This window comes from Salvelinus alpinus, chromosome 16 (genome assembly GCF_045679555.1).
Source record: "Salvelinus alpinus chromosome 16, SLU_Salpinus.1, whole genome shotgun sequence".
Lineage (NCBI taxonomy): Eukaryota > Metazoa > Chordata > Actinopteri > Salmoniformes > Salmonidae > Salvelinus > Salvelinus alpinus.
The window spans coordinates 56,040,193-56,065,049 of NC_092101.1; the positions used below are offsets into that span (position 1 = coordinate 56,040,193).

At 47.1% G+C, this 24,857-nt stretch overlaps 1 protein-coding gene and 1 long non-coding RNA gene across 2 annotated transcripts; both read right to left on the reverse strand.

Annotated features, from left to right (window-relative positions):
- Positions 1 to 1,232: 1,232 nt before the first annotated feature.
- Positions 1,233 to 14,875, reverse strand: LOC139541702 (magnesium transporter NIPA2-like). Its single transcript, XM_071346644.1, has 5 exons — positions 14,712 to 14,875; positions 7,394 to 7,450; positions 7,155 to 7,245; positions 4,244 to 4,404; positions 1,233 to 1,900 (listed from the first exon to the last, which is right to left on the reverse strand). Exons 1-5 carry the CDS (start codon positions 14,848 to 14,850, stop codon positions 1,248 to 1,250), a joined length of 1,101 nt encoding a protein of 366 aa, XP_071202745.1. The 5' UTR covers positions 14,851 to 14,875; the 3' UTR covers positions 1,233 to 1,247.
- Positions 14,876 to 19,242: 4,367 nt separating this feature from the next.
- LOC139541797 (uncharacterized) lies at positions 19,243 to 20,330 on the reverse strand. Its single transcript, XR_011668414.1, has 2 exons — positions 20,086 to 20,330; positions 19,243 to 19,738 (listed from the first exon to the last, which is right to left on the reverse strand). It is a non-coding gene; the product is annotated as an uncharacterized lncRNA (long non-coding RNA).
- Between the last annotated feature and the right edge of the window lie 4,527 nt (positions 20,331 to 24,857).

Here is a 24,857-nt window from a genome sequence, read left to right on the forward strand (position 1 = left end):
TGCTTGTTCTTGAGAGCATTTTTTTATGCAAACAATACAAAAAAAGATAAATGGTGATTTTCAGAAGTCTTCCTTTCGAGTATCATATTGACCAGACAAAGACCTGGGATCTCCACAGGGGTTGAATAAGGATATTTTACCTAAATAAATCTGTTGATTTGTAGACACTCAGTGGCTGTTTAAACAGATCTGTACAGAAAGTATAAAGAGTTTAATATTGACCGCTCTATGTAGATGAAGCTCAGACTACCACGTAGTCAGATATCCAGGGGGATGAGGCTTCGACTACCACGTAGTCAGATATCCAGGGGGATGAGGCTCCGACTACCACGTAGTCAGATATCCAGGGGGATGAGGCTCCGACTACCACGTAGTCAGATATCCAGGGGGATGAAGCTCCGACTACCACGTAGTCAGATATCCAGGGGGATGAGTTTTCGACTACCACGTAGTCAGATATCCAGGGGGATGAGGCTCCGACTACCACGTAGTCAGATATCCGGGGGGATGAGGCTCCGACTACCATGTAGTCAGATATCCAGGGGGATGAGGCTCCGACTACCACGTAGTCAGATATCCAGGGGGATGAGGCTCTGACTACCACATAGTCAGATATCCAGGGGGATGAGGCTCTGACTACCACGTAGTCAGATATCCAGGGGGATGAGATGAAGCTCCGACTACCACGTAGTCAGATATCCAGGGGGATGAGGCTCCGACTACCACGTAGTCAGATATCCAGGGGGATGAGATGAGGCTCCGACTACCACGTAGTCAGATATCCAGGGGGATGAGGCTCCGACTACCACGTAGTCAGATATCCAGGGGGATGAGGCTCCGACTACCACGTAGTCAGATATCCGGGGGATGAGGCTCCGACTACCACGTAGTCAGATATCCAGGGGGATGAGGCTCCGACTACCACGTAGTCAGATATCCAGGGGGATGAGGCTCCGACTACCACGTAGTCAGATATCCAGGGATGAGGCTCCGACTACCACGTAGTCAGATATCCGGGGGATGAGGATCCGACTACCACGTAGTCAGATATCCGGGGGATGAAGCTCCGACTACCACGTAGTCAGATATCCAGGGAAACAGAAGGCAAATACATTCAGTTGGTCCATCCATGTCACAGGTTTTTTCCCCGAGAGTCGATTGTCTTAAGGTTTCCAAACAAACGCAAAACAAAACGTCCACACCAATGTAATGGTCCTAGACCTATACCAGACCGCACGCTAGTTCCTCTAAGAGGCTATCATGGCACCATTCCTCCTGGACAGGCTGTCAAACGGCAGGCCCACCTCCCTCTCCTCCAGGTCCCTCTCCGTGGAGTCATTGTGCAGCAGTTCGTAGCTGCCGTGTGTTGCCACTCCGTTAGCTGCCGGCCCGGGCCTCTCGTCCTTCCTGATGGACACAGCCAGCGTGGACAGGCTCACATTAAGGTCCTTAAAGGCATGGAGCAGAAAGATACCAACTATAATGGTCAGGAACCCACTCAGAGTCCCGATAACATCAGCAGCGGCCATGTGCTCCCACTCCTTGAAGAGGATGGCAGAGCAGGAGAGGACTGAGGTGGTGAAAAACACGTAGTAGATGGGTGTGACCAGGGAGGTGTTGAAGATATCCAGAGCCTTGTTCAGGTAGTTGATCTGTGTGGAGACGCAGGCCACCAGCCCGAGCAGTAACACCCAGGCTAAAGGGTTCCCCACCACGGGCCTCCCAGCTATGGCCTCTTTGATGGCGATGCCCAACCCCTTCACACACGACACAGACAGAGCTCCAATCACAGAGCAGATGGTAATATACACCATGATGTTGGTCTGGCCGTGCCGAGGGCCCACCACCACGATGAAGATGAGCACTACGATGATGACGAAGGTGGCAAACACCAGGAAACCTGAGGAAGGAGGACAAGTTTGGATCATTTTGAAAACATAACGAAGGAGATGCTTTCATCCAAAGCGACTTAGTCATGTGCGTACATTTGACAAACGAGTGGTCCCAGGAATCATCCCTACTACCCTGGCATTACAAGCACCATGCTCTACCAACTGAGCTACAAAAGAACCACTTGTTAAGGGATTAAAAGAGTAGTCGGGGATAAAGTCAAGTTGCAACAGGGAGATGACATCCAGCATAGAAAAAGTAACAGGCCTCCTTATATGTTAAATCAGACGGCACCAAATGTTCTGTAAACAGCAGCAGAGGCTTGTGGGAAGTCACAACATCCGCTGCTACAGAATCTAGTCTGAAGACACACTTCAACCAGTTGTTCTTTATTCAGAGTAAATAACTCAATGGAAACTATGAAAGTTTATTTCTTTTCCAGAGGATCAATACAGCTGCATTAGACAACATGTTTCCACCACCACTAGTGTATATACTCCAATATAGGCTCCTCCTCTCCAATCTGTACATCTTATAGGACGACAGGAAGACGACGTGATAAGGGAGAAACCAATGGTTTATTACCCTGAGGGGATCGGACCTGACCTCAACCCCCTTGATGCCTAATCCAAAGCTCTCCACCCGTATCACCTATAGAAATCCTGTGACTTCCTCCTATAGCAACCCCGTGACTTCCTCCCGTCCACCCTGTGACTTCCTCCCGTCAACCCCGTGACTTCCTCCCGTCAACCCCGTGACTTCCTCCCGTCCACCCTGTGACTTCCTCCCGTCAACCCCGTGACTTCCTCCCGTCAACCCCGTGACTTCCTCCCGTCAACCCCGTGACTTCCTCCCGTCCACCCCGTGACTTCCTCCCGTCCACCCCGTGACTTCCTCCCGTCAACCCTGTGACTTCCTCCCGTCAACCCCGTGACTTCCTCCCGTCCACCCCGTGACTTCCTCCCGTCAACCCTGTGACTTCCTCCCGTCAACCCCGTGACTTCCTCCCGTCAACCCCGTGACTTCCTCCCGTCCACCCCGTGACTTCCTCCCGTCAACCCTGTGACTTCCTCCCGTCAACCCAACACATTCCAAAGCCATCTGGCTCCTACAGATAACCTTTATCCTCTGATGTAACAACCAGTCTCTAGGATAGCAATGTTCCCTCGTCTGTCTGGTACCGACCTGGGTGGACCAGTTCCCCTCTCCTGTCTGTCTGGTACCGACCTGGGTGGACCAGTTTCCCTCTCCTGTCTGTCTGGTACCGACCTGGGTGGACCAGTTTCCCTCTTGTCTGTCTGGTACCAACCTGGGTGGACCAGTTTCCCTCTCCTGTCTGTCTGGTACCGACCTGGGTGGACCAGTTTCCCTCTCCTGTCTGTCTGGGACCGACCTGGGTGGACCAGTTCCCCTCTCCTGTCTGTCTGGCACTGACCTGGGTGGACCAGTTCCCCCTCTCCTGTCTGTCTGGTACTGACCTGGGTGGACCAGTTTCCCTCTCCTGTCTGTCTGGTACCGACCTGGGTGGACCAGTTTCCCTCTCCTGTCTGTCTGGTACCGACCTGGGTGGACCAGTTTCCCTCTCCTGTCTGTCTGGTACCGACCTGGGTGGACCAGTTTCCCTCTCCTGTCTGTCTGGTACCGACCTGGGTGGACCAGTTTCCCTCTCCTGTCTGGTACTGACCTGGGTGGACCAGTTTCCCTCTCCTGTCTGTCTGGTACCGACCTGGGTGGACCAGTTTCCCTCTCCTGTCTGTCTGGTACCGACCTGGGTGGACCAGTTTCCCTCTCCTGTCTGTCTGGTACCGACCTGGGTGGACCAGTTCCCCTCTCCTGTCTGGTACTGACCTGGGTGGACCAGTTCCCCTCTCCTGTCTGTCTGGTACCGACCTGGGTGGACCAGTTCCCCTCTCCTGTCTGTCTGGTACCGACCCGGGTGGACCAGTTCCCCTCTCCTGTCTGTCTGGTACCGACCTGGGTGGACCAGTTCCCCTCTGCTGTCTGTCTGGTACCGACCCGGGTGGACCAGTTCCCCCTCTCCTGTCTGTCTGGTACCGACCTGGGTGGACCAGTTCCCCTCTCCTGTCTGTCTGGTACCGACCTGGGTGGACCAGTTTCTCTCTCCTGTCTGTCTGGTACCGACCTGGGTGGACCAGTTCCCCTCTCCTGTCTGTCTGGTACCGACCTGGGTGGACCAGTTTCCCTCTCCTGTCTGTCTGGTACCGACCTGGGTGGACCAGTTCCCCTCTCCTGTCTGTCTGGTACCGACCTGGGTGGACCAGTTCCCCTCTCCTGTCTGTCTGGTACCGACCTGGGTGGACCAGTTCCCCTCTCCTGTCTGTCTGGTACTGACCTGGGTGGACCAGTTTCCGAGCCATGTGGTCCAGACTGTTGATCTCTTCCTCCTGAGGGGCGTGGATCACCATGGTAGTAGAGCCCAAGATACTGAGCAGACAGCCCAGCTTCCCGTGCAGGTTCAGACGCTCTGTCAGGAAGTACGAGGACAGCACCGCACTGCAGCAAAACAAAGAACACACACACACAACGTTATCCATTTTAGAATAAGGCTGTAATGTAACAAAATGTGGGAAAAGGCCATGGGTATGAGCACGTTCCAAATGCAATGTACATGTATTTTACTTATTTAACTAGGCAAGTACATAGGCTGAAGCATGGGGTTTCTCCACCTGCATTTATCCCATTGGACACAACATCCTAATTGTTATTATAATTAGGAATTATTAAAAGGCTGACTGCACTTCCTGATCACCGACGACAATGAGACAGCTTATAGGGAGGTCAGAGACCTGACAGTGTGGTGCCAGGACAATAACCTCTTCCTCAACATCAGCTAGACAAAGGAGCTGATCGTGGACAACAGGAAACGGAGGGCCAGGCACACCCCCATCCACATCGACTGGGCTGTAGTGGAGCGGGTCCAGAGATGTATGTTCCTCGGTGTCCACATCACTAAGGATCTATCATGGCGGTCAAGAAACTACCGGTCTCATGGTAGTTGACTGTTAATTAGCATCTCCAGACCTCCAGACATACAAGCCGTGACTGATCAGAACGTGTCTCATGGCTCTCTCTTGTTCCTCTGCAGCAGACATATGGAGAGCAATATGTTTGGAACATCCAATCACAGTATCGAATCGCATTATATATCGGCACCAAGTATCGTGAAGTCCCTGGCAATAACCCATTACATATCAACACCAAGTATCGTGAAGTCCCTGGCAATAACCCATTACATATCAACACCAAGTATCGTGAAGTCCCTGGCAATAACCCATTACATATCAACACCAAGTATCGTGAAGTCCCTGGCAATAACCCATTACATATCAACACCAAGTATCGTGAAGTCCCTGGCAATAACCCATTACATATCAACACCAAGTATCGTGAAGTCCCTGGCAATAACCCATTACATATCAACACCAAGTATCGTGAAGTCCCTGGCAATAACCCATTATATATCGGCACCAAGTATCGTGAAGTCCCTGGCAATAACCCATTACATATCAACACCAAGTATCGTGAAGTCCCTGGCAATAACCCATTACATATCAACACCAAGTATCGTGAAGTCCCTGGCAATAACCCAACCCTAATTGACTGCTTGTGGATCCCGCAACTTGAATGCACCTCGAAAGGAATATTTATTTTGAATAGAACACACAAGCTGACTAGGTACATAGATCAACTATTGTCTGGTTTAGTTTAATAACACCATTACACGACTAGGTAAATGTCTGGTTTAGTATATAACACCATTACATGACTAGGTAAATGTCTGGTTTAGTATATAACACCATTACATGACTAGGTAAATGTCTGGTTTAGTATATAACACCATTACATGACTAGGTAAATGTCTGGTTTAGTATATAACACCATTACATGACTAGGTAAATGTCTGGTTTAGTATATAACACCATTACATGACTAGGTAAATGTCTGGTTTAGTATATAACACCATTACATGACTAGGTAAATGTCTGGTTTAGTATATAACACCATTACATGACTAGGTAAATGTCTGGTTTAGTATATAACACCATTACATGACTAGGTAAATGTCTGGTTTAGTATATAACACCATTACATGACTAGGTAAATGTCTGGTTTAGTATATAACACCATCACATGACTAGGTAAATGTCTGGTTTAGTATATAACATTACATGACTAGGTAAATGTCTGGTTTAGTATATAACACCATTACATGACTAGGTAAATGTCTGGTTTAGTATATAACACCATTACATGACTAGGTAAATGTCTGGTTTAGTATATAACACCATTACATGACTAGGTAAATGTCTGGTTTAGTATATAACACCATTACATGACTAGGTAAATGTCTGGTTTAGTATATAACACCATTACATGACTAGGTAAATGTCTGGTTTAGTATATAACACCATTACACGACTAGGTAAATGTCTGGTTTAGTATATAACACCATTACATGACTAGGTAAATGTCTGGTTTAGTATATAACACCATTACATGGTAAATGTCTGGTTTCACCTGATTAACACCATTACATGGGGGAACCCATGTACCTGACCAGCACACTGAGGGCCCCCAGAGGAGTGACCTACCTGACCAGCACACTGAGGGCCCCCAGAGGAGTGACCTACCTGACCAGCACACTGAGGGCCCCCAGAGGGGTGACCTACCTGACCAGCACACTGAGGGCCCCCAGAGGGGTGACCTACCTGACCAGCACACTGAGGCCCCCCAGAGGTGTGACCTACCTGACCAGCACACTGAGGGCCCCCAGAGGAGTGACCTACCTGACCAGCACACTGAGGGCCCCCAGAGGGGTGACCTACCTGACCAGCACACTGAGGGCCCCCAGAGGGGTGACCTACCTGACCAGCACACTGAGGCCCCCCAGAGGTGTGACCTACCTGACCAGCACACTGAGGGCCCCCAGAGGAGTGACCTACCTGACCAGCACACTGAGGGCCCCCAGAGGGGTGACCTACCTGACCAGCACACTGAGGGCCCCCAGAGGGGTGACCTACCTGACCAGCACACTGAGGGGTGACCTACCTGACCAGCACACTGAGGGCCCCCAGAGGGGTGACCTACCTGACCAGCACACTGAGGGCCCCCAGAGGGGTGACCTACCTGACCAGCACACTGAGGACCCCAGAGGGGTGACCTACCTGACCAGCACACTGAGGGCCCCCAGAGGGGTGACCTACCTGACCAGCACACTGAGGGCCCCCAGAGGAGTGACCTACCTGACCAGCACACTGAGGGCCCCCAGAGGGGTGACGAGAGTAGCAGGAGCGAAGGCATACGCTGCAAAGTTAGCCCCTTCACCAGCCGCCACTGTGAAAACACACAGATACATCAACCCCACATACAAAGGTGAACAGAAATACATCTTGTAAAACAAAAGCACAGAAAACAGGATAACCTCATGGAAACTGGGAACTGAAACAGGAACTGAAATCTTAGGGTAGAAATGTTCACTTACTTGATAATAAGCCGGCCCACCAGAGCCATTCTTTAAGATATGCGTGTCCACCCTGGCCTAAACAGAAAAACAACAGGACTATATTACTATTCAAATATATTCAAATGTGTGTTCAATAATAAAATGTCATGCAGTGGAGTTCCACCATATCAGTTGGACTGTCAAGCTCTCGGGCGTTATGGTAACAACCAGCGTTACGTGTTCTGATGTCGTCACACTGAAGGTTTGGCAACAGTGAACTTTGACCCTGTATGACACTAGCTGCATCTTTATGTGGTCTGTGTCCCAAAGGGCACTAACTTCCTATGAGCTCTGGTGATCTTTATGTGGTCTGTGTCCAAAAGGGCACTACTTCCTATGAGCCCTGGTCTAAAGTAGTGCACTACATAGGGAATAGGGTACCATAGGGCTCTGGTCTAAAGTAGTGCACTACATAGGGAATAGGGTACCATAGGGCTCTGGTCTAAAGTAGTGCACTACATAGGGAATAGGGTACCATTTGGGTGTTTATAGAGAAGGTAGTGATCAAGTGTCAACTCAGTCGCAGCCTTCTGCATGTTAGCACCAGTCTGCATGTTAGCACCAGTCTGCATGTTAGCACCAGTCTGCATGTTAGCACCAGTCTGCATGTTAGCACCAGTCTGCATGTTAACCAGTCTGCATGTTAGCACCAGTCTGCATGTTAGCACCAGTCTGCATGTTAACCAGTCTGCATGTTAGCACCAGTCTGCATGTTAGCACCAGTCTGCATGTTAACCAGTCTGCATGTTAACCAGTCTGCATGTTAGCACCAGTCAGTTGCTTCCACATTCTAAGCTGGACTCGCAAGACAAGGCAGGTAGGCAACAATTCAGATCACACCCAGTTACCCACCCACACCTGTCAAACAGCCCTATTCTAGGGCTAGGCTGGGTTTTATTGTTGTTAAAGTCCCTCTCAATGAGCGACTCACACCCAGTTACCCACCCGCACCTGTCAAACAGCCCTATTCTAGGGCTAGGCTGGGTTTTATTGTTGTTAAAGTCCCTCTCAAAGAGCGACTCAAAGTGTACACATTCAACCGAGCCATACGGCATAGTGAGCTGTAGTGCAAAGGGATTTTCCTGCCATTGAAATCCTTGGGCAGGCCGGCGAAGTGTGTCGAGTCCAAACTGTACAAAAATATCTATAATAATTAGGGATTGTAAACTGACTAAACCCAGATATAAAGTATGGAGAGAAAATAATGGACCTATATATTATTTTCATCTTCTTTGAGAACTACAATTGAAAGTTTAGTGTTTATATGTTTGAGCAAAATAACATTTAGCCGTGGCAGAATGAGTTTTAAAACCGCAACATGTTCTCTCAGCTCCGTGGCAGAATGTAGAATTGCAGGAAATTTGCTTTAAAACTGCAAAAGTTTCTTTCAGCTCCATGAATACATTTTTGAAAAAGTTCTCTAAAACTCAGGCGTGCCAACCTAAGCCCCTTTTTATCCAGTAAAAAAACTAATATTTATTTTTATTTAACCTTTATTTAACCAGGTAGGTTAGTTGAGAACAAGTTCTCATTTACAACTGCGACCTGGCCAAGATAAAGCAAAGCAGTGCGACAAAAACAACAACACAGAGTTACACATGGAATAAACAAACATACAGTCCATAACACAATAGAAAAAGTCTATATACAGTGTGTGCAAAGGAGGTAAGGCAATAAATAGGCCATAGAGGCGAAATAATTACAATATAGCAATTAGACACTGGAGTGATAGATGTGCAGAAGATGAATGTGCAAGTAGAGATACTGGGGCAAAATAAATAAAATAAATAACAGTATGGGGATGAGGTACTTGGATGGGCTATTTACAGATGGGCTGTGTACAGGTGCAGTGATCTGTGAGCTGCTCTGACAGCTGGTGCTTAAATATGAACGTACCCGCTCTCTCGAGCCCTGCCTCAAATGTACAAATTCAACCTAACGATATGCCATACAGAGCTACAGTACATGTGACAGTATATCTAAGTGCCATACAGTACATGTGACAGTATATCTAAGTGCCATACAGCGCTACAGTGCGTACTGTACAGGGTTTCCGTTAACCGGTAATTGCCCGCTTTTGGCCGATAAAAAAATACAAAAAGCAGATAAATGTTGACGCCCAAATTGACCAGGACAAAAAACAATCCCATTGCAAAAAAATTACTGTTATTCATTTATGTAAATACATTTGATCGTTATGCTTATAGGTCGATAGGTTAATTTGCTAAAGTTAATGGAATTAAATTGGGGTGTATATTTTCATTTAGTATCTTATTCATCATTCGACCATAGAAACACGGAGACAATTATGTTCATTAAGATTTACTCATATGCCATTGAAGCCAGTGTCATGACGTTGCCTGCGTGGGTATAGCAAACCCCATCCCCCTCTCCCTGCCTCCCCCTTTCCTCCTTCAACCCATGCTGTGATCACAGAGAGACGTTGTAAATTCCTGAGGATCTCCTCATGGCTAAACAGTATTAAGAGAGAGGGTAAACTTTCAGGACAAAGGAATTCTCTTCCACCTCACAGAACTTGAGGTACGAACAGATTTCATGTTCCGGAAAAAGTATTAAAGGCCGGTGGACAGTCCAGCTATTAACATGTCCATTTGTCCCCATGTGAGAAACTCAGGAGAGACTGTGGGACCACATTACCATACCGCTGTTTATATAATAACCTCAGATATGAGGTTTACATCTGTTTGTTGTATAAAATGAATGAGTGAGTATGATACTGTTTGTATAATTGTGTAATATGATTTTGAACTGTTTAATGAAGGAAATACAACTCCCTGTTGTATTTGAACTAAATCCAAGGACCGCCCCTGAGCCAGTTGGGTCAGAGACCATGGGACCACTCCTCTCTGCTATCTAAATAAAAGCCAACTTTAAGAAATTACCAATTGAGACCATGTTTCTCTCAATCACGAGAGGACAAAGGTTGCAGACCAGCTTACCTCGATGAAGAGAGGGCCACGGTTTGAGACCAGACTGCTGAATCTTTTAAACATACCACGTGGTAAAACTCTTATACCAATAATAACAAGTTTTGATATTGACTTCTAGTCTGCAGCTAGGAATTCGGTATCATTGAACGCGAAGAAAGACAACCGCCGAAACATCCATTCTATAACGAATGACACTCTGAACAATCCACAACCAAAACGAACTTCTCTCCAACGACCAAGGCGACACACACACTGAACGTAACTATATACAGTGGGGAGAACAAGTATTTGATACACTGCCGATTTTGCAGGTTTTCCTACTTACAAAGCATGTAGAGGTCTGTAATTTTTATCATAGGTACACTTCAACTACGAGAGACGGAATCTAAAACAAAAATCCAGAAAATCACATTGTATGATTTTTAAGTAATTAATTTGCATTTTATTGCATGACATAAGTATTTGATACATCAGAAAAGCAGAACTTAATATTTGGTACAGAAACCTTTGTTTGCAATTACAGAGATCATACGTTTCCTGTAGTTCTTGACTAGGTTTGCACACACTGCAGCAGGGATTTTGGCCCACTCCTCCCTACAGATCTTCTCCAGATCCTTCAGGTTTCGGGGCTGTCGCTGGGCAATACGGAGTTTCAGCTCCCTCCAAAGATTTCCTATTGGGTTCAGGTCTGGAGACTGGCTAGGCCACTCCAGGACCTTGAGATGCTTCTTACGGAGCCACTCCTTAGTTGCCATGGCTGTGTGCTTCGTGTCGTTGTCATGCTGGAAGACCCAGCCACGACCCATCTTCAATGCTCTTACTGAGGGAAGGAGGTTGTTGGCCAAGATCTCGCGATACATGGCCCCATCCATCCTCCCCTCAATACGGTGCAGTCGTCCTGTCCCCTTTGCAGAAAAGCATCCCCAAAGAATGATGTTTCCACCTCCATGCTTCACGGTTGGGATGGTGTTCTTGGGGTTGTACTCATACTTCTTCTTCCTCCAAACACGGCGAGTGGAGTTAGACCAAAAAGCTCTATTTTTGTCTCATCAGACCACATGACCTTCTCCCATTCCTCCTCTGGATCATCCAGATGGTCATTGGCAAACTTCAGACAGGCCTGGACATGCACTGGCTTAAGCAGGGGGACCTTGCGTGCGCTGCAGGATTTTAATCCATGACGGCGTAGTGTGTTACTAATGGTTTTCTTTGAGACTGTGGTCCCAGCTCTCTTCAGGTCATTGACCAGGTCCTGCCGTGTAGTTCTGGGCTGATCCCTCACCTTCCTCATGATCATTGATGCCCCACGAGGTGAAATCTTGCATGGAGCCCCAGACCGAGGGTGATTGACCGTCATCTTGAACTTCTTCCATTTTCTAATAATTGCGCCAACAGTTGTTTCCTTCTCACCAAGCTGCTTGCCTATTGTCCTGTAGCCCATCCCAGCCTTGTGCAGGTCTACAATTTTATCCCTGATGTCCTTACACAGCTCTCTGGTCTTGGCCATTGTGGAGAGGTTGGAATCTGTTTGATTGAGTGTGTGGACAGGTGTCTTTTATACAGGTAACGAGTTCAAACAGGTGCAGTTAATACAGGTAATGAGTGGAGAACAGGAGGGCTTCTTAAAGAAAAACTAACAGGTCTGTGAGAGCCGGAATTCTTACTGGTTGGTAGGTGATCAAATACTTATGTCATGCAATAAAATGCAAATTAATTATTTAAAAATCATACAATGTGATTTTCTGGATTTTTGTTTTAGATTCCGTCTCTCACAGTTGAAGTGTACCTATGATAAAAATTACAGACCTCTACATGCTTTGTAAGTAGGAAAACCTGCAAAATCGGCAGTGTATCAAATACTTGTTCTCCCCACTGTATATATTGATTGCAATTGTTCCCGAATGAGTGAGCGTTCATGTGTAAGGATTAGCATGTCAATTGTTATAGTTATGGACTCTGTAGTGAATTCTTAGTCGAACGCAACTTTCCCTTTGTCTAACAGCCGCCATGCCGGTTCAGCCCACTAGGGCATATTTCTCCCATCATTTCATGTAACCATTTTTAAGTTTGTTTGTTTGTTTATGCATTTCTGTGAATTAATTAGTTAGTAATAAATAAATGATTTAAGACAATTTATGTATGGATGACTCATAGTGAAGACTGGGTTCGTGCAGATCAGCGATTTACGACGTTTGGAATGAGACTGACGTAAGGTAGAGTAAATAAATCATTAATTAGAAGACCATTGATCAGATATGAAAATATCTGAAAGGTTATATTGGGAAATTATAACTTTGTAATCTAATAACTTTCCCTGGTGCCCTCGAATTCATAGTTAATTAATTACGTTATTACTCAAGTGATCTAATTATAGGAATCTATGATAAAAACTATAAGTCTTCAATTTAACGATAGCAAAGACACGACACCAGCAGTTAATTAAAGCGCGCGTCCCCATTGGAGAGGCTATAGTCAACAGAAGGCTATCAGCCCGTCACCCACCACTTTACCTTCCTTCAAAGCATCTTAGCCATGGCAATGTGGAGGCAGTCATTTTACAAAGATTTCCTCATGTCATTAACCAGAATTTCTCTCCTGTTCTATTGGTTGTCATATCATCTTTCTTTCATTGTGCAGAAGACAAAAGCCACAACCCGAGTCATATTATACTGAAGAGTCATATTATACTGAAGAGTCATATTATACTGAAGAGTCATATTATACTGAAGAGTCATATTATACTGAAGAGTCATATTATACTGAAGAGTCATATTATACTGAAGAGTCATATTATACTGAAGAGTCATATTATACTGAAGAGTCATATTATACTGAACAACAATATAAACACAACATGTAAAGTGTTGGTCCCATGTTTCATGAGCTGAAATAAAAGATCCCAGAAATATTCCAGACGCACAAAAAAAGCTTTTCTCTAAATTTGGTGTTTATACATCCCTGTTAGTGAGCATTTCTTATTTTCCAAGATAATCTATTCACCTGACAGTTGTGGCATAATAAGAAGCTGATTAAACAGCATGATCAATACACATGTGCACCTTGTGCTGGGGGGGGGGGGCAATAAAAGGCCACTCCAAAATGTGCAGTTTTGTCACACAACACAATTCTCCACAAATGTCTCAAGTTTTGAGGGAGTGGGCAATTGGCATGCTGACTGCAGGAATATCCACCAAAGTTGTTGGCAGAGAATTATATGTTTATTTTTTCTACCGTAAGCCTCCAACATCATTTTGGAGAATTTGGCAGTACGTCCAACCGGTCTCACAACCGCAGACCACGTGTAACCACGTCATCCCGGTACCTCCACATCAGTTTTCTTCATCTGCAGGATCGTCTGAGACCAGCCACCCGGACAGCTGATGAAACTGTGGGTTTGCACAACTGAAGAATTTCTGCACAAACTATCAGAAATCGTCTCAGGGAAGCTCATCTGCGTGCTCATCGTCCTCACCAGCGTTTTGACCTGACTGCAGTTCGGCATCATAACCAACTTCAGAGGACAAATGCTCACCTTTGATAACCACTGGTGCGCTGGAGAAGTGTGTTCTTCATGGATGAATCCCGGTTTCAACTGTACCGGGCAGATGGCAGACAGTGTGTGTGGCGTTGTTTGGGTGAGCGGTTTGCTGATGTCAATGTTGTTGTGAACAGAGTGCCCCATGGTGGAGGTGGGGTTATGGTATGGTGCAGGCATGAGCTACGGAGAACGAAGACAACTGCATTTTATCAACGGCAATTTGAATGCACAGAGATACGGTGACGAGATCCTGAGGCCCATTGTCGTGCCATTCATCCGCCGCCATCACCTCATGTTTCAGCATGATAATGCACGGCCCCATGTCACAAGGATCTGTACACAATTCCCGGAAGCTGAAAATGTCCCAGTTCTTCCATGGCCTGCATACTCACCAGACATGTCACCCATTGAGCATGTTTGGGATGCTCTGGATCGACATGTACGACAGCACATTCCAGTTTCCCGCCAATATCAGGCCACAACCAACAGCCTTGATCAACTCAATGTGAAGGAGACGTGTCACGCTGCATGATGTAAACGGTGGTCATTATACCGACTGGTTTTCTGAATGGGAGGCGTGCTTTAATAATTACATGCACATTTCACTCCAGTAGCAGCTTTATGAGGAGCTGCTCTCGTGTTGTCTGACAGGTGATAGGCTATTCCGCTCATCAAACTAGGCTCTGTATGCTGTGCGCGTGAGTGAGATACATGACTATCGAGAATACACACGCTGCAAATTAATGTATTTTTTACCATCTAACCGATTTAATGGTTAACATTCCTAGACTGAACACAAAAACACTACCTGCTCTGCACTGTCCCTTCCTGGCCAGGCGGAGTAGTCCTTTCTTCTTGAGGATGAAGCTTCCTCCTATGAAGATGCTGGAGCTGATGGCTAGTCCCAGGCCGATGTAGAAATCATACTTCCCTCTGTCCTGGCCCATGGTGACGCTGGATGACTTGTTCCTGCTGTCTGTTACATTGACCACCACACACAGCAGTTCCTGACCAGCTGAGCACTTGTCACCAACCCAAGTACCTTTAGTAAGCAAAACAAGACTCATACGTCAATGTACCTAGGAACTCAATATACCTCAAGTTTACAACTGCTAATGTTAGTGATTCAATTGTCAAATCAGAGTCCTCCCAGTTAGGTCACCTGACCATTTCCCAGTTAGGCTACCTGACCATTTCCCAGTTAGGCTACCTGACCATTTCCCAGTTAGGTCACCTGACCATTTCCCAGTTAGGCTACCTGACCATTTCCCAGTTAGGTCACCTGACCATTTCCCAGTTAGGTCACCTGACCATTTCCCAGTTAGGTCACCTGACCATTTCCCAGTTAGGCTACCTGACCATTTCCCAGTTAGGCTACCTGACCATTTCCCAGTTAGGTCACCTGACCATTTCCCAGTTAGGTCACCTGACCATTTCCCAGTTAGGCTACCTGACCATTTCCCAGTTAGGCTACCTGACCATTTCCCAGTTAGGCTACCTGACCATTTCCCAGTTAGGCTACCTGACCATTTCCCAGTTAGGCTACCTGACCATTTCCCAGTTAGGCTACCTGACCATTTCCCAGTTAGGTCACCTGACCATTTCCCAGTTAGGCTACCTGACCATTTCCCAGTTAGGCTACCTGACCATTTCCCAGTTAGGTCACCTGACCATTTCCCAGTTAGGTCACCTGACCATTTCCCAGTTAGGCTACCTGACCATTTCCCAGTTAGGCTACCTGACCATTTCCCAGTTAGGCTACCTGACCATTTCCCAGTTAGGCTACCTGACCATTTCCCAGTTAGGTCACCTGACCATTTCCCAGTTAGGCTACCTGACCATTTCCCAGTTAGGCAACCTAACCATTTCCCAGTTAGGCTACCTGACCATTTCCCAGTTAGGCTACCTGACCATTTCCCAGTTAGGCTACCTGACCATTTCCCAGTTAGGCTACCTGACCATTTCCCAGTTAGGCTACCTGACCATTTCCCAGTTAGGCTACCTGACCATTTCCCAGTTAGGCTACCTGACCATTTCCCAGTTAGGCTACCTGACCATTTCCCAGTTAGGCTACCTGACCATTTCCCAGTTAGGTCACCTGACCATTTCCCAGTTAGGCTACCTGACCATTTCCCAGTTAGGCTACCTGACCATTTCCCAGTTAGGTCACCTGACCATTTCCCAGTTAGGTCACCTGACCATTTCCCAGTTAGGCTACCTGACCATTTCCCAGTTAGGCTACCTGACCATTTCCCAGTTAGGCTACCTGACCATTTCCCAGTTAGGCTACCTGACCATTTCCCAGTTAGGTCACCTGACCATTTCCCAGTTAGGCTACCTGACCATTTCCCAGTTAGGCAACCTAACCATTTCCCAGTTAGGCTACCTGACCATTTCCCAGTTAGGCTACCTGACCATTTCCCAGTTAGGCTACCTGACCATTTCCCAGTTAGGCTACCTTATCATTGACAAGTTACATCACAGAGTGAACAACCCTGATCGAATATAGTTGGTTCCATTATAGATATGGCACATTGACTATCTGTATGCAAAGACTACGTGGACCAATCCAATATGTCACTTCCGCAACATGTACTCATGAATATTCAATGAGTCAAGAATTATGGAAGTGATTAAGATTGCAGAAATTCCGCATTCAAGACAACTCGGAACTATGACATTTCTGACTTGGAAACTCGTAGAATAATGAGCTCCGAGTTCCTCACTGGAAAAGTATCAGAATCCATAAGAAACGTTGACATCATGAAATACCATTTGTCATTCAACACTGCACGATGAAAACAACATGACGTGATTTGTGAGGCGCTGCATGAGGAGACACATGATAGCTAGCTAACTAACGTTAAGCTAACTTTTACTGGCATGGCTATTGCTAACGTTAGCTAGGTAGCTAAAGGTAAAATAAATCAAATTTTATTGGTCACACACATATTTATCAGATGTAATGCTAAGTTATTACAAAAGACAGTATTATTACCTTCAATTTCCTAGCATCGTTATAAATTTCCTAGCATGCGCAGACCAGCTGGCTGGTGTGTTTACGGACATATTCAATCACTCCCTATTCCAGTCTGCTGTCCCCACATGCTTCAAGATGGCCACCATTGTTGCTGAACCAAAGAAGGCAAAGATAACTGAACTAAATGACTATCGCCCCGAAGCACTCACTTCTATCATCATGAAGTGCTTTGAGAGACTAGTCAAGGACCATATCACGTCCACCCTACCTGACACCCTAGACCCACTTCAGTTTGCATACCACCCCAACGGGTCCAAAAACGATGTAATCGCCATCACACTGCACACTGCCCTATCCCATCTGGACAAGAGGAATAGCTATGTAAGAATGCTGTTCATTGACTACAGTTCAGCATTCAACAACATAGTACCCTCCAAACTCATCATTAAGCTTAAGGCCCTGGGTCTGAACCCCGCCCTGTGCAATTGGGTCCTGGACTTTCTGACGGGCCCCCCCCCAGGTGGTGAAGGTAGGAAACAACACCACTTCACTGATCCTCAACACTGGGGCCCCACAAGGGTGCGTGTTCAGCCCCCTCCTGTACTCCCTGTTCACCCATGACTGCATGGCTACGCACGCCTCCAACTCAATCATCAAGTTTGCAGACGACACAACAGTGGTGGACTTGATTACCAACAACGACGAGACAGCCTACAGGGAGGAGGTGAGGGCACTCAGAGTGTGGTGTCAGGAAAACAACCACTCACTCAACGTCAACAAAACAAAGGAGCTGATTGTGGACTTCAGGAAACAGCAAAGGGAGCAGCCCCCTATCCACATCGACGGGACAGTAGTGGAGAAGGTGGAAAGTTTTAAGTTCCTCGGCGTACACATCACGGACAAACTGAAATGGTCCACCCACACAGACAGCATGGTGAAGAAGGCGCAATATCGCCTCTTCAACCTCAGAAGGCTGAAGAAATTTGGCTTGTCACCGAAAACACTCACAAACTTTTACAGATGCACAATCGACAGCATCTTGTCGGGCTGTATCACCGCCTGGTACGGCAACTGCACCGCCCTCAACCGCAAGGCTCTCCAGAGGGTAGTGAGGTCTGCACAACGCATCACCGGGGGCAAACTACCTGCCCTCCGGGACACCTACAGCACCCGATGTCACAGGAAGGCCATAAAGATCGTCAAGGACAACAACCACCCGTGCCACTGCCTGTTCACCCCGCTATCATCCAGAAGGCGAGGTCAGTACAGGTGCATCAAAGCAGGGACCGAGAAACTGAAAAACAGCTTCTACTGACCCAAATCACCAGCCACTTTAATAATGTTTACATACATATCCTACACATCTCATATTTATTTTGTTTTTTAAAAGTCAGCTTTATTTAACAAGGCAAATCAGTTAAGAACAAATTATTATTTACAATGACGGCCTAGGAACAATGGGTTAACTGCCTTGTTCCAAGGGGCAGAACGACAGATTGTTACCTTGTCAGCTCGGTGACTAGTCCAACGCTCTAACCACTAGGCTACCTGCCACCCCATATGGGTATACTGTATTTCATACAATCTACTGCATCTTGCCTATGCCGCACGGCCATCGCTCATCCATATATTTATATGTCCACCTGGCCGTGCTGCTGCTCCAATTTCAACTGTTCTGCCTGCGGCTATGGAACCCTGACCTGTTCACCGGACGTGCTACCTGTCCCAGACCTGCTGTTTTCAACTCTCTAGAGACAGCAGGAGCGGTAGAGATACTCTTAATGATCGGCTATGAAAAGCCAACTGACATTTACTCCTGAGGTGCTGACTTGCTGCACCCTCGACAACTACTGTGATTATTATTATTTGACCATGCTGGTCATTTATGAACATTTGAACATCTTGGCCATGTTCTGTTATGATCTCCACCCGGCACAGCCAGAAGAGGACTGGCCACCCCTCAGAGCCTGGTTCCTCTCTAGGTTTCTTCCTAGGTTTTGGCCTTTCTAGGGAGTTTTTCCTAGCCACCGTACTTCTACACCTGCATTGCTTGTTGTTTGGGGTTTTAGGCTGGGTTTCTGTACAGCACTTTGAGACATCAGCTGATGTAAGAAGGGCTTTATAAATACATTTGATTTGATGTACATATTCTTATTCCATCCCTTTACATTTGTGTGTATCAGGTAGTTGTGTACTTGTTAGATATTACTGCATGGTCGGGAACTAGAGGCACAAGCATTTCGCTAACCTCGCATTAACAACTGCTAACCATGTGTATGTGACAAATAACATTTGATTAGTGTTGATAATTGGATATGGAGAAGGGCGAGCCGGTCAAGGATCGATTCGGACAAGGTGGTAAATTGTATGACAAGCGACAGCTTTATTTAAGAGTAAAGATATCTGGTACAAGCGTATACGGTCTCGTTCCTTCGGCTCATAGAGAACCTCCAGAAAAAAGCCCAGATAACAGAGTGCATATACATTTTATACAGTACAGAAAGTAGGTTGAGTCTGGAAGTTCTGGTCCTCTGGTTGGTTCTGATGAGTTGGGCGAGGTCTCCTTCAGGCTAGTATCACTGTCCCATTGGCTCTGAGTAGAGTTCTTTGTCTTCAGAAATGTTCAGCTAAAACAGGAGATTTTGTGTGTGCGTAGACGTTCCTGTTTTATCAGTGTTTATGAAAGGTTTGCCTCAGCCCTCTGTCCTTGGGTGTGTGTGTGTGTCTCAGTATCTCGTGAAATGCAGACCCAGGCACCCTTTTCTTATCACTCTTTATGAAAAGGCCTGTGTCAGCCATCTGTCTCTGGGTGTGTGTGTGGGTCTCTGTATCTGTTTATGAGTTTGTGAGAAACCCTGTTTTGAAAGAAGTTAGTTATAACAATGTAATAGCAATATGCTTGTGTTATTTTAAATGGTATTTATTACATTAGTAACTCATTAACTAACGTTAACATATCTAACTAGTTATCATTTTATTGAACTAAAGCTTAATCCTTCTTGTCTACTTCAGAACGACACTAGCTAGTTTGTTAGCATAAGGCAAATGTTGGCTAAATCCGTTGATATCTGTACCAGCTACTGAGTTAGTTTAGCAAACTGACATTATTTGGAAACGTGCCAAAATAACTAACGTTAGCAAGCTAGCTAGCTGGCTGCTATTGTAAACATTAATATCCTCGGTATGTTTCCATGCGAAATACCTGGCAAAAAAAGATCCCTTGTTTGACCAATAAGACGGTGGTAATTTGTTAACTATATATTTATCACATCATTAGCTAGCTCTCTTCACATTTTGTTACGACCCAACTTGACCGCAAGGTTGACGCAACCACACGGGTCGTTACTAGTGATGGGACGATTGATACTGATGCCGTTTCCAAAGCACTAGCTACCAAAGACAGTTCCAGTACGCTCTGTGGCATTACTGATCCGACACAACGTTCCTTTCAAAATAACATTATCACGTGATTAACGACGTCCAGAGCAGCTGCTGTTCTTCTTCTCTGGTATAATGGCGTTCGCAACAATTATATGTGCATTCCGTCACCTACTGTACAGGTGGATAAAAGGATCCAAAAAGGGAAAAAATGCGGTGTAAAAAAAACAATAAAAAATCCACACAAACTATCAGTTACGAGATGCTAATGAAACTAAATCAGCTTTTCTGTTTTAATCAGGTCCCTACACAGGCTCAGAAGGATCCTGTGATGGCGGGACATTTCCTGGCGACAGTAGTCCTTGCAGTGCTTCTGCCGTTAAATCTTGGAGGCCCAAAAACTTCTCGGCTGCAGATATAATGATGTCCAGCTTCTTAGACTTATTGGACACTTGTGTAATACAATTAATAACTGTGGCTATAAATGCTACAAAATCCACCTTCACAATAAGTGTATCCAGAACACTTGATTGACGTATAAGGATTATACGCTTGAGGTGGCTTCTTTGATCACGTAGGTTGCCAGCCTACTTAAGAAACTGAGGGAAAGCAGAGTGGAATGCCTGGTAGCGCCGGTCATGTGGGATCTGGATGCGGACATTGAGCAGGCGTTGCGTACGGAGCCCGCTCCCCTCCAATGTCCCGTTGGGCGTAAGTACGTTCCGTCTGCTGTCCGTGACCAGTTGATCTCTTGGGCCCACACGTCTCCCTCCTCAGGTCATCCGGGGATCAGTCGGACGATGCGCTGTCTGACTGGGAAGTACTGGTGGCCCACTTTGGCAAAGGACGGGAGGGTTTATGTTTCCTCCTGCTCGGTGTGCGCCCACCTTGGTCACATCTGTCAGTGGATTTCTTAACAGATCTTCCTTTCTCACAGGGAAATACCACGATCCTGGTCGTTGTGGATCGTTTTTCCTGTCGTCTCCTCCCTCTGCCTGGTCTCCCTACGGCCCTGCAAACTGCGGAGGCCCTGTTTACACACTACGGGGTGCCTGAGGATATAGTGTCGGATCGGGGTCCCCAGTTCACGTCGAGAGTTTGGAAGGCGTTCATGGAACGTCTGGGGGTCTCGATCAGCCTTACCTCAGGTTTTCACCCCGAGAGTTACGGGCAGGTAGAGAGAGTCAACCAGGATGTGGGAAGGTTTCTGCGGTCCTATTGCCAGGACCGGCCGGGGGAGTGGGCAGCGTTCGTGCCCTGGGCCGAGATGGCACAGAACTCGCTTCGCCACTCCTCCACTAACCTCTCCCCCTTTCAATGTGTATTGGGGTACCAGCCGGTTCTGGCACCGTGGCAGGGTCAGACCGATACTCCTGCGGTGGACGACTGGTTTAGGCACGCGAAGGAGACATGGGAGGCCGCTCGTGTCCATCTCCAGCGAGCCGCGCGTCGTCAAAAAACCAGCGCGGACCGTCACCGCAGTGAGACCCCTGTGTGCGCAACGGGGGATCGGGTCTGGCTCTTGACCCGTAACCTGCCCCTCCGCCTGCCCTGCCGGAAGCTGGGTCCGTGGTTTGTGGGGCCATTTAAAGTCCTGAGGAGGGAGAACGAGGTATGTTACAGATTACAACTCCCCCCTGATTATCGTATTAACCCCTTGTTCCATGTGTCTCTCCTGGTGGCTGGTCCGCTCCAAGAATCTGAGGTGCGGGAGGTCCCTCCGCCCCCTTTGGACATCGAGGGGGCCCCGGCGTACTCCGTTCGTACCATCCTGGATTCGAGGCGTCGGATATGGGGCCTTAAGTACCTCGTGGAGTGGGAGGGGTACGGACCGGAGGAGAGGTGCTGGGTTCCGGTTGCAGATATTTTGGATCCTGAACTGCTGCGGGAGTTTCGACGTCGCCCTGCGCCTCGTCCTCCGGGTCGTCTCCGGGCCGCTGGAGCCGCGTGTCAAGTGGGGGTACTGTCATGACTTCCGCCGAAGTCAGCTCCTCTCCTTGTCGGGCGGCGTTTGGCGATCGACGTCACCGGCTTTCTATCCATCGCCACTCCATTTTTCATATATTAATTTGTCTTGTCTTGTTTTCATACACACCTGGTTTTCGTTTCCCCAATCAATCTACTTGTATTTAACCCTCTGTTTCCCATCATGTTTTGTGTGTAATTATTTTTATGTTATGTTGTGGTTGTTAAGCGCTTTACTTTATTGTTCCGTTTTTTTGAGAGCGTTTGTTTTTGTTGTGCTCCCGGTTTGGAACTATAATAAAGTACACTTAATTTATCATACTCTCCTGCACCTGACTTCGCCTTCATACACACCTTGACAGTCTCAACCTGCTCCACTGCAGCCCTGTCGATGAGAATGGGGACGTGCCCGGTCCTCTTTTTCCTGTAGTCCACAATCATCTCCTTGGTCTTGATCACGTTGAGGGAGAGGTTGTTGTCCTGGCACTACACGGCCATGTCTCTGACCTCCTCCCTATAGGCTGTCTCGTCGTTGTCGGTGATCAGGCCTACCAATGTTGTGTCGTCAGCAAACTTAATAATGGTGTTGGAGTCGTGCCTGGCCGTGCAGTCATGAATGAACAGGGAGTACAGGAGGGGACTGAGCTCACACCCCTGCGGGGCCCCTGTGTTGAGGATCAGCATGGCGGATGTGTTGTTACCTACCCTTACCACCTGGGGGCGGCCCGTCAGGAAGTCCAGGATCCAGTTGTTTAGTCCCAGGGTCCTTACCTTATTGATGAACTTTGAGGGCACTATGGTGTTGAACGCTGAGCTGTAGTCAATGAATAGCATTCTCACATAGGTGTTCCTTTTGTCCAGGTGGGAAAGGGCAGTGTGGAGTGCAATGGAGATTGCATCATCTGTGGATCTGTTGGGCAGTATGCAAATTGGAGTGGGTCTAGGGTTTCTGGGATGATGGTGTTGATGTGAGCTATGACCGGCCTTTCAAGGCACTTCATGGCTACAGACGTGAGTGCTACGGGTCGGTAGTCATTTAGGCAGGTTACCTTAGTGTTCTTGGGCCCAGGGACTATGGTGGTCTGCTTAAACATGTTGATATTACAGACTCGGACAAGGAGAGGTTGAAAATGTCAGTGAAGACACTTGCTAGTTGGTCAGCACATGCTCGCAGTACACATCCTGGTAATCCGTCTGGCCCTGCGGCCTTGTGAATGTTGACCTGTTTAAAGGTCTTACTCACTTCGGCTGCGGAGAGCGTGATCACACAGTCATCCGGAACAGCTGGTGCTCTCATGCATGTTTCAGTGTTATTTGCTTCGAAGCGAGCATAGAGGTAGTTTAGCTCGTCTGGTAGGCTCGTGTCACTGGGAAGCTCTCGGCTGTGCTTCCGCTTGTAGTCTGTAATGGTTTGCAAGCCCTGCCACATCCGACGAGCGTCAGAGCCAGTGTAGTACGACTCGATCTTAGTCCTGTATTGACACTTTGTCAGTTTGATGGTTCGTCGGAGGGCGTAGCGGGATTTCTTATAAGCTTCTGGGTTAGAGTCCCGCTCCTTGAAAGCGGCAGCTCTACACTAGAGCTCAGTGCGGATGTTGCCTGTAATACATGGCTTCTGGTTGGGGTATGTACGTACAGTCACTGTGGGGACGACGTCATCGATGTACTTATTGATGAAGCCAATGACTGATGTGTACTCCTCAATGCCATCGGAAGAATCCCGGAACATATTCCAGTCTGTGCTAGCAAAACAGTCCTGTAGCTTAGCATCTGCTTCATCTGACCACTTTTTTATTGACTGGGTCACTGGTGCTTCCCATTTTAGTTTTTGCTTGTAAGCAGGAATCAGGAGGATAGAATTATGGTCAGATTTGCAAAATGGAGGGCGAGGGAGAGCTTTGTACGCGTCTCTGTGTGTGGAGTAAAGGTGGTCTAGAGTTTTTTCTCTCTCCGTTTACACATTTAACATGCTGGCAGCAATGAGATAAAACGGATTTAAGTTTCCCTGCATTAACGTCCCCGGCCACTAGGAGCGCCGCCTCTGGATGAGCGTTTTCCTGTTTGGTTATGGCCCTATACAGCTTGTTGGGTGCGGGCATAGTGCCAGCATCAGTTTGTGGTGGTAAATAGACAGCTACGAAAAATATAGATGAAAACTCTGTTGGTAAATAGTGTAGTCTACATCTTATCATTAGATATTCTATCTCAGGCCAGCAAAATCTAGAGACTTCCTTAGATATTGTGCACCAGCAGTTGTTTACAAATATACATAGACCGCCATCCCTTGTCTTACCAGAGGCTGCTGTTCTATCCTACCGATAGAGTGTATAACCCGCCACCCCTTGTCTTACCAGAGGCTGCTGTTCTATCCTGCTGATACAGTGTATAACCCGCCACCCCTTGTCTTACCAGAGGCTGCTGTTCTATCCTGCTGATACAGTGTATAACCCGCCACCCCTTGTCTTACCAGAGGCTGCTGTTCTATCCTGCTGATACAGTGTATAACCCGCCACCCCTTGTCTTACCAGAGGCTGCTGTTCTATCCTGCTGATACAGTGTATAACCCGCCACCCCTTGTCTTACCAGAGGCTGCTGTTCTATCCTGCTGATACAGTGTATAACCCGCCACCC

Coding starts and splice junctions, on each gene's coding strand:
- LOC139541702 (XM_071346644.1), bottom strand. CDS start 14,850: ATGGGCCAGGACAGAGGGAAGTATGATTTCTACATCGGCCTGGGACTA. Junction 7,246..7,393: donor GTGGGCCGGCTTATTATCAA/GTAAGTGAACAT, acceptor GTGTTTTCACAG/TGGCGGCTGGTGAAGGGGCT. Junction 4,405..7,154: donor GCCCTCAGTGTGCTGGTCAG/GTAGGTCACTCC, acceptor GTTTTGCTGCAG/TGCGGTGCTGTCCTCGTACT.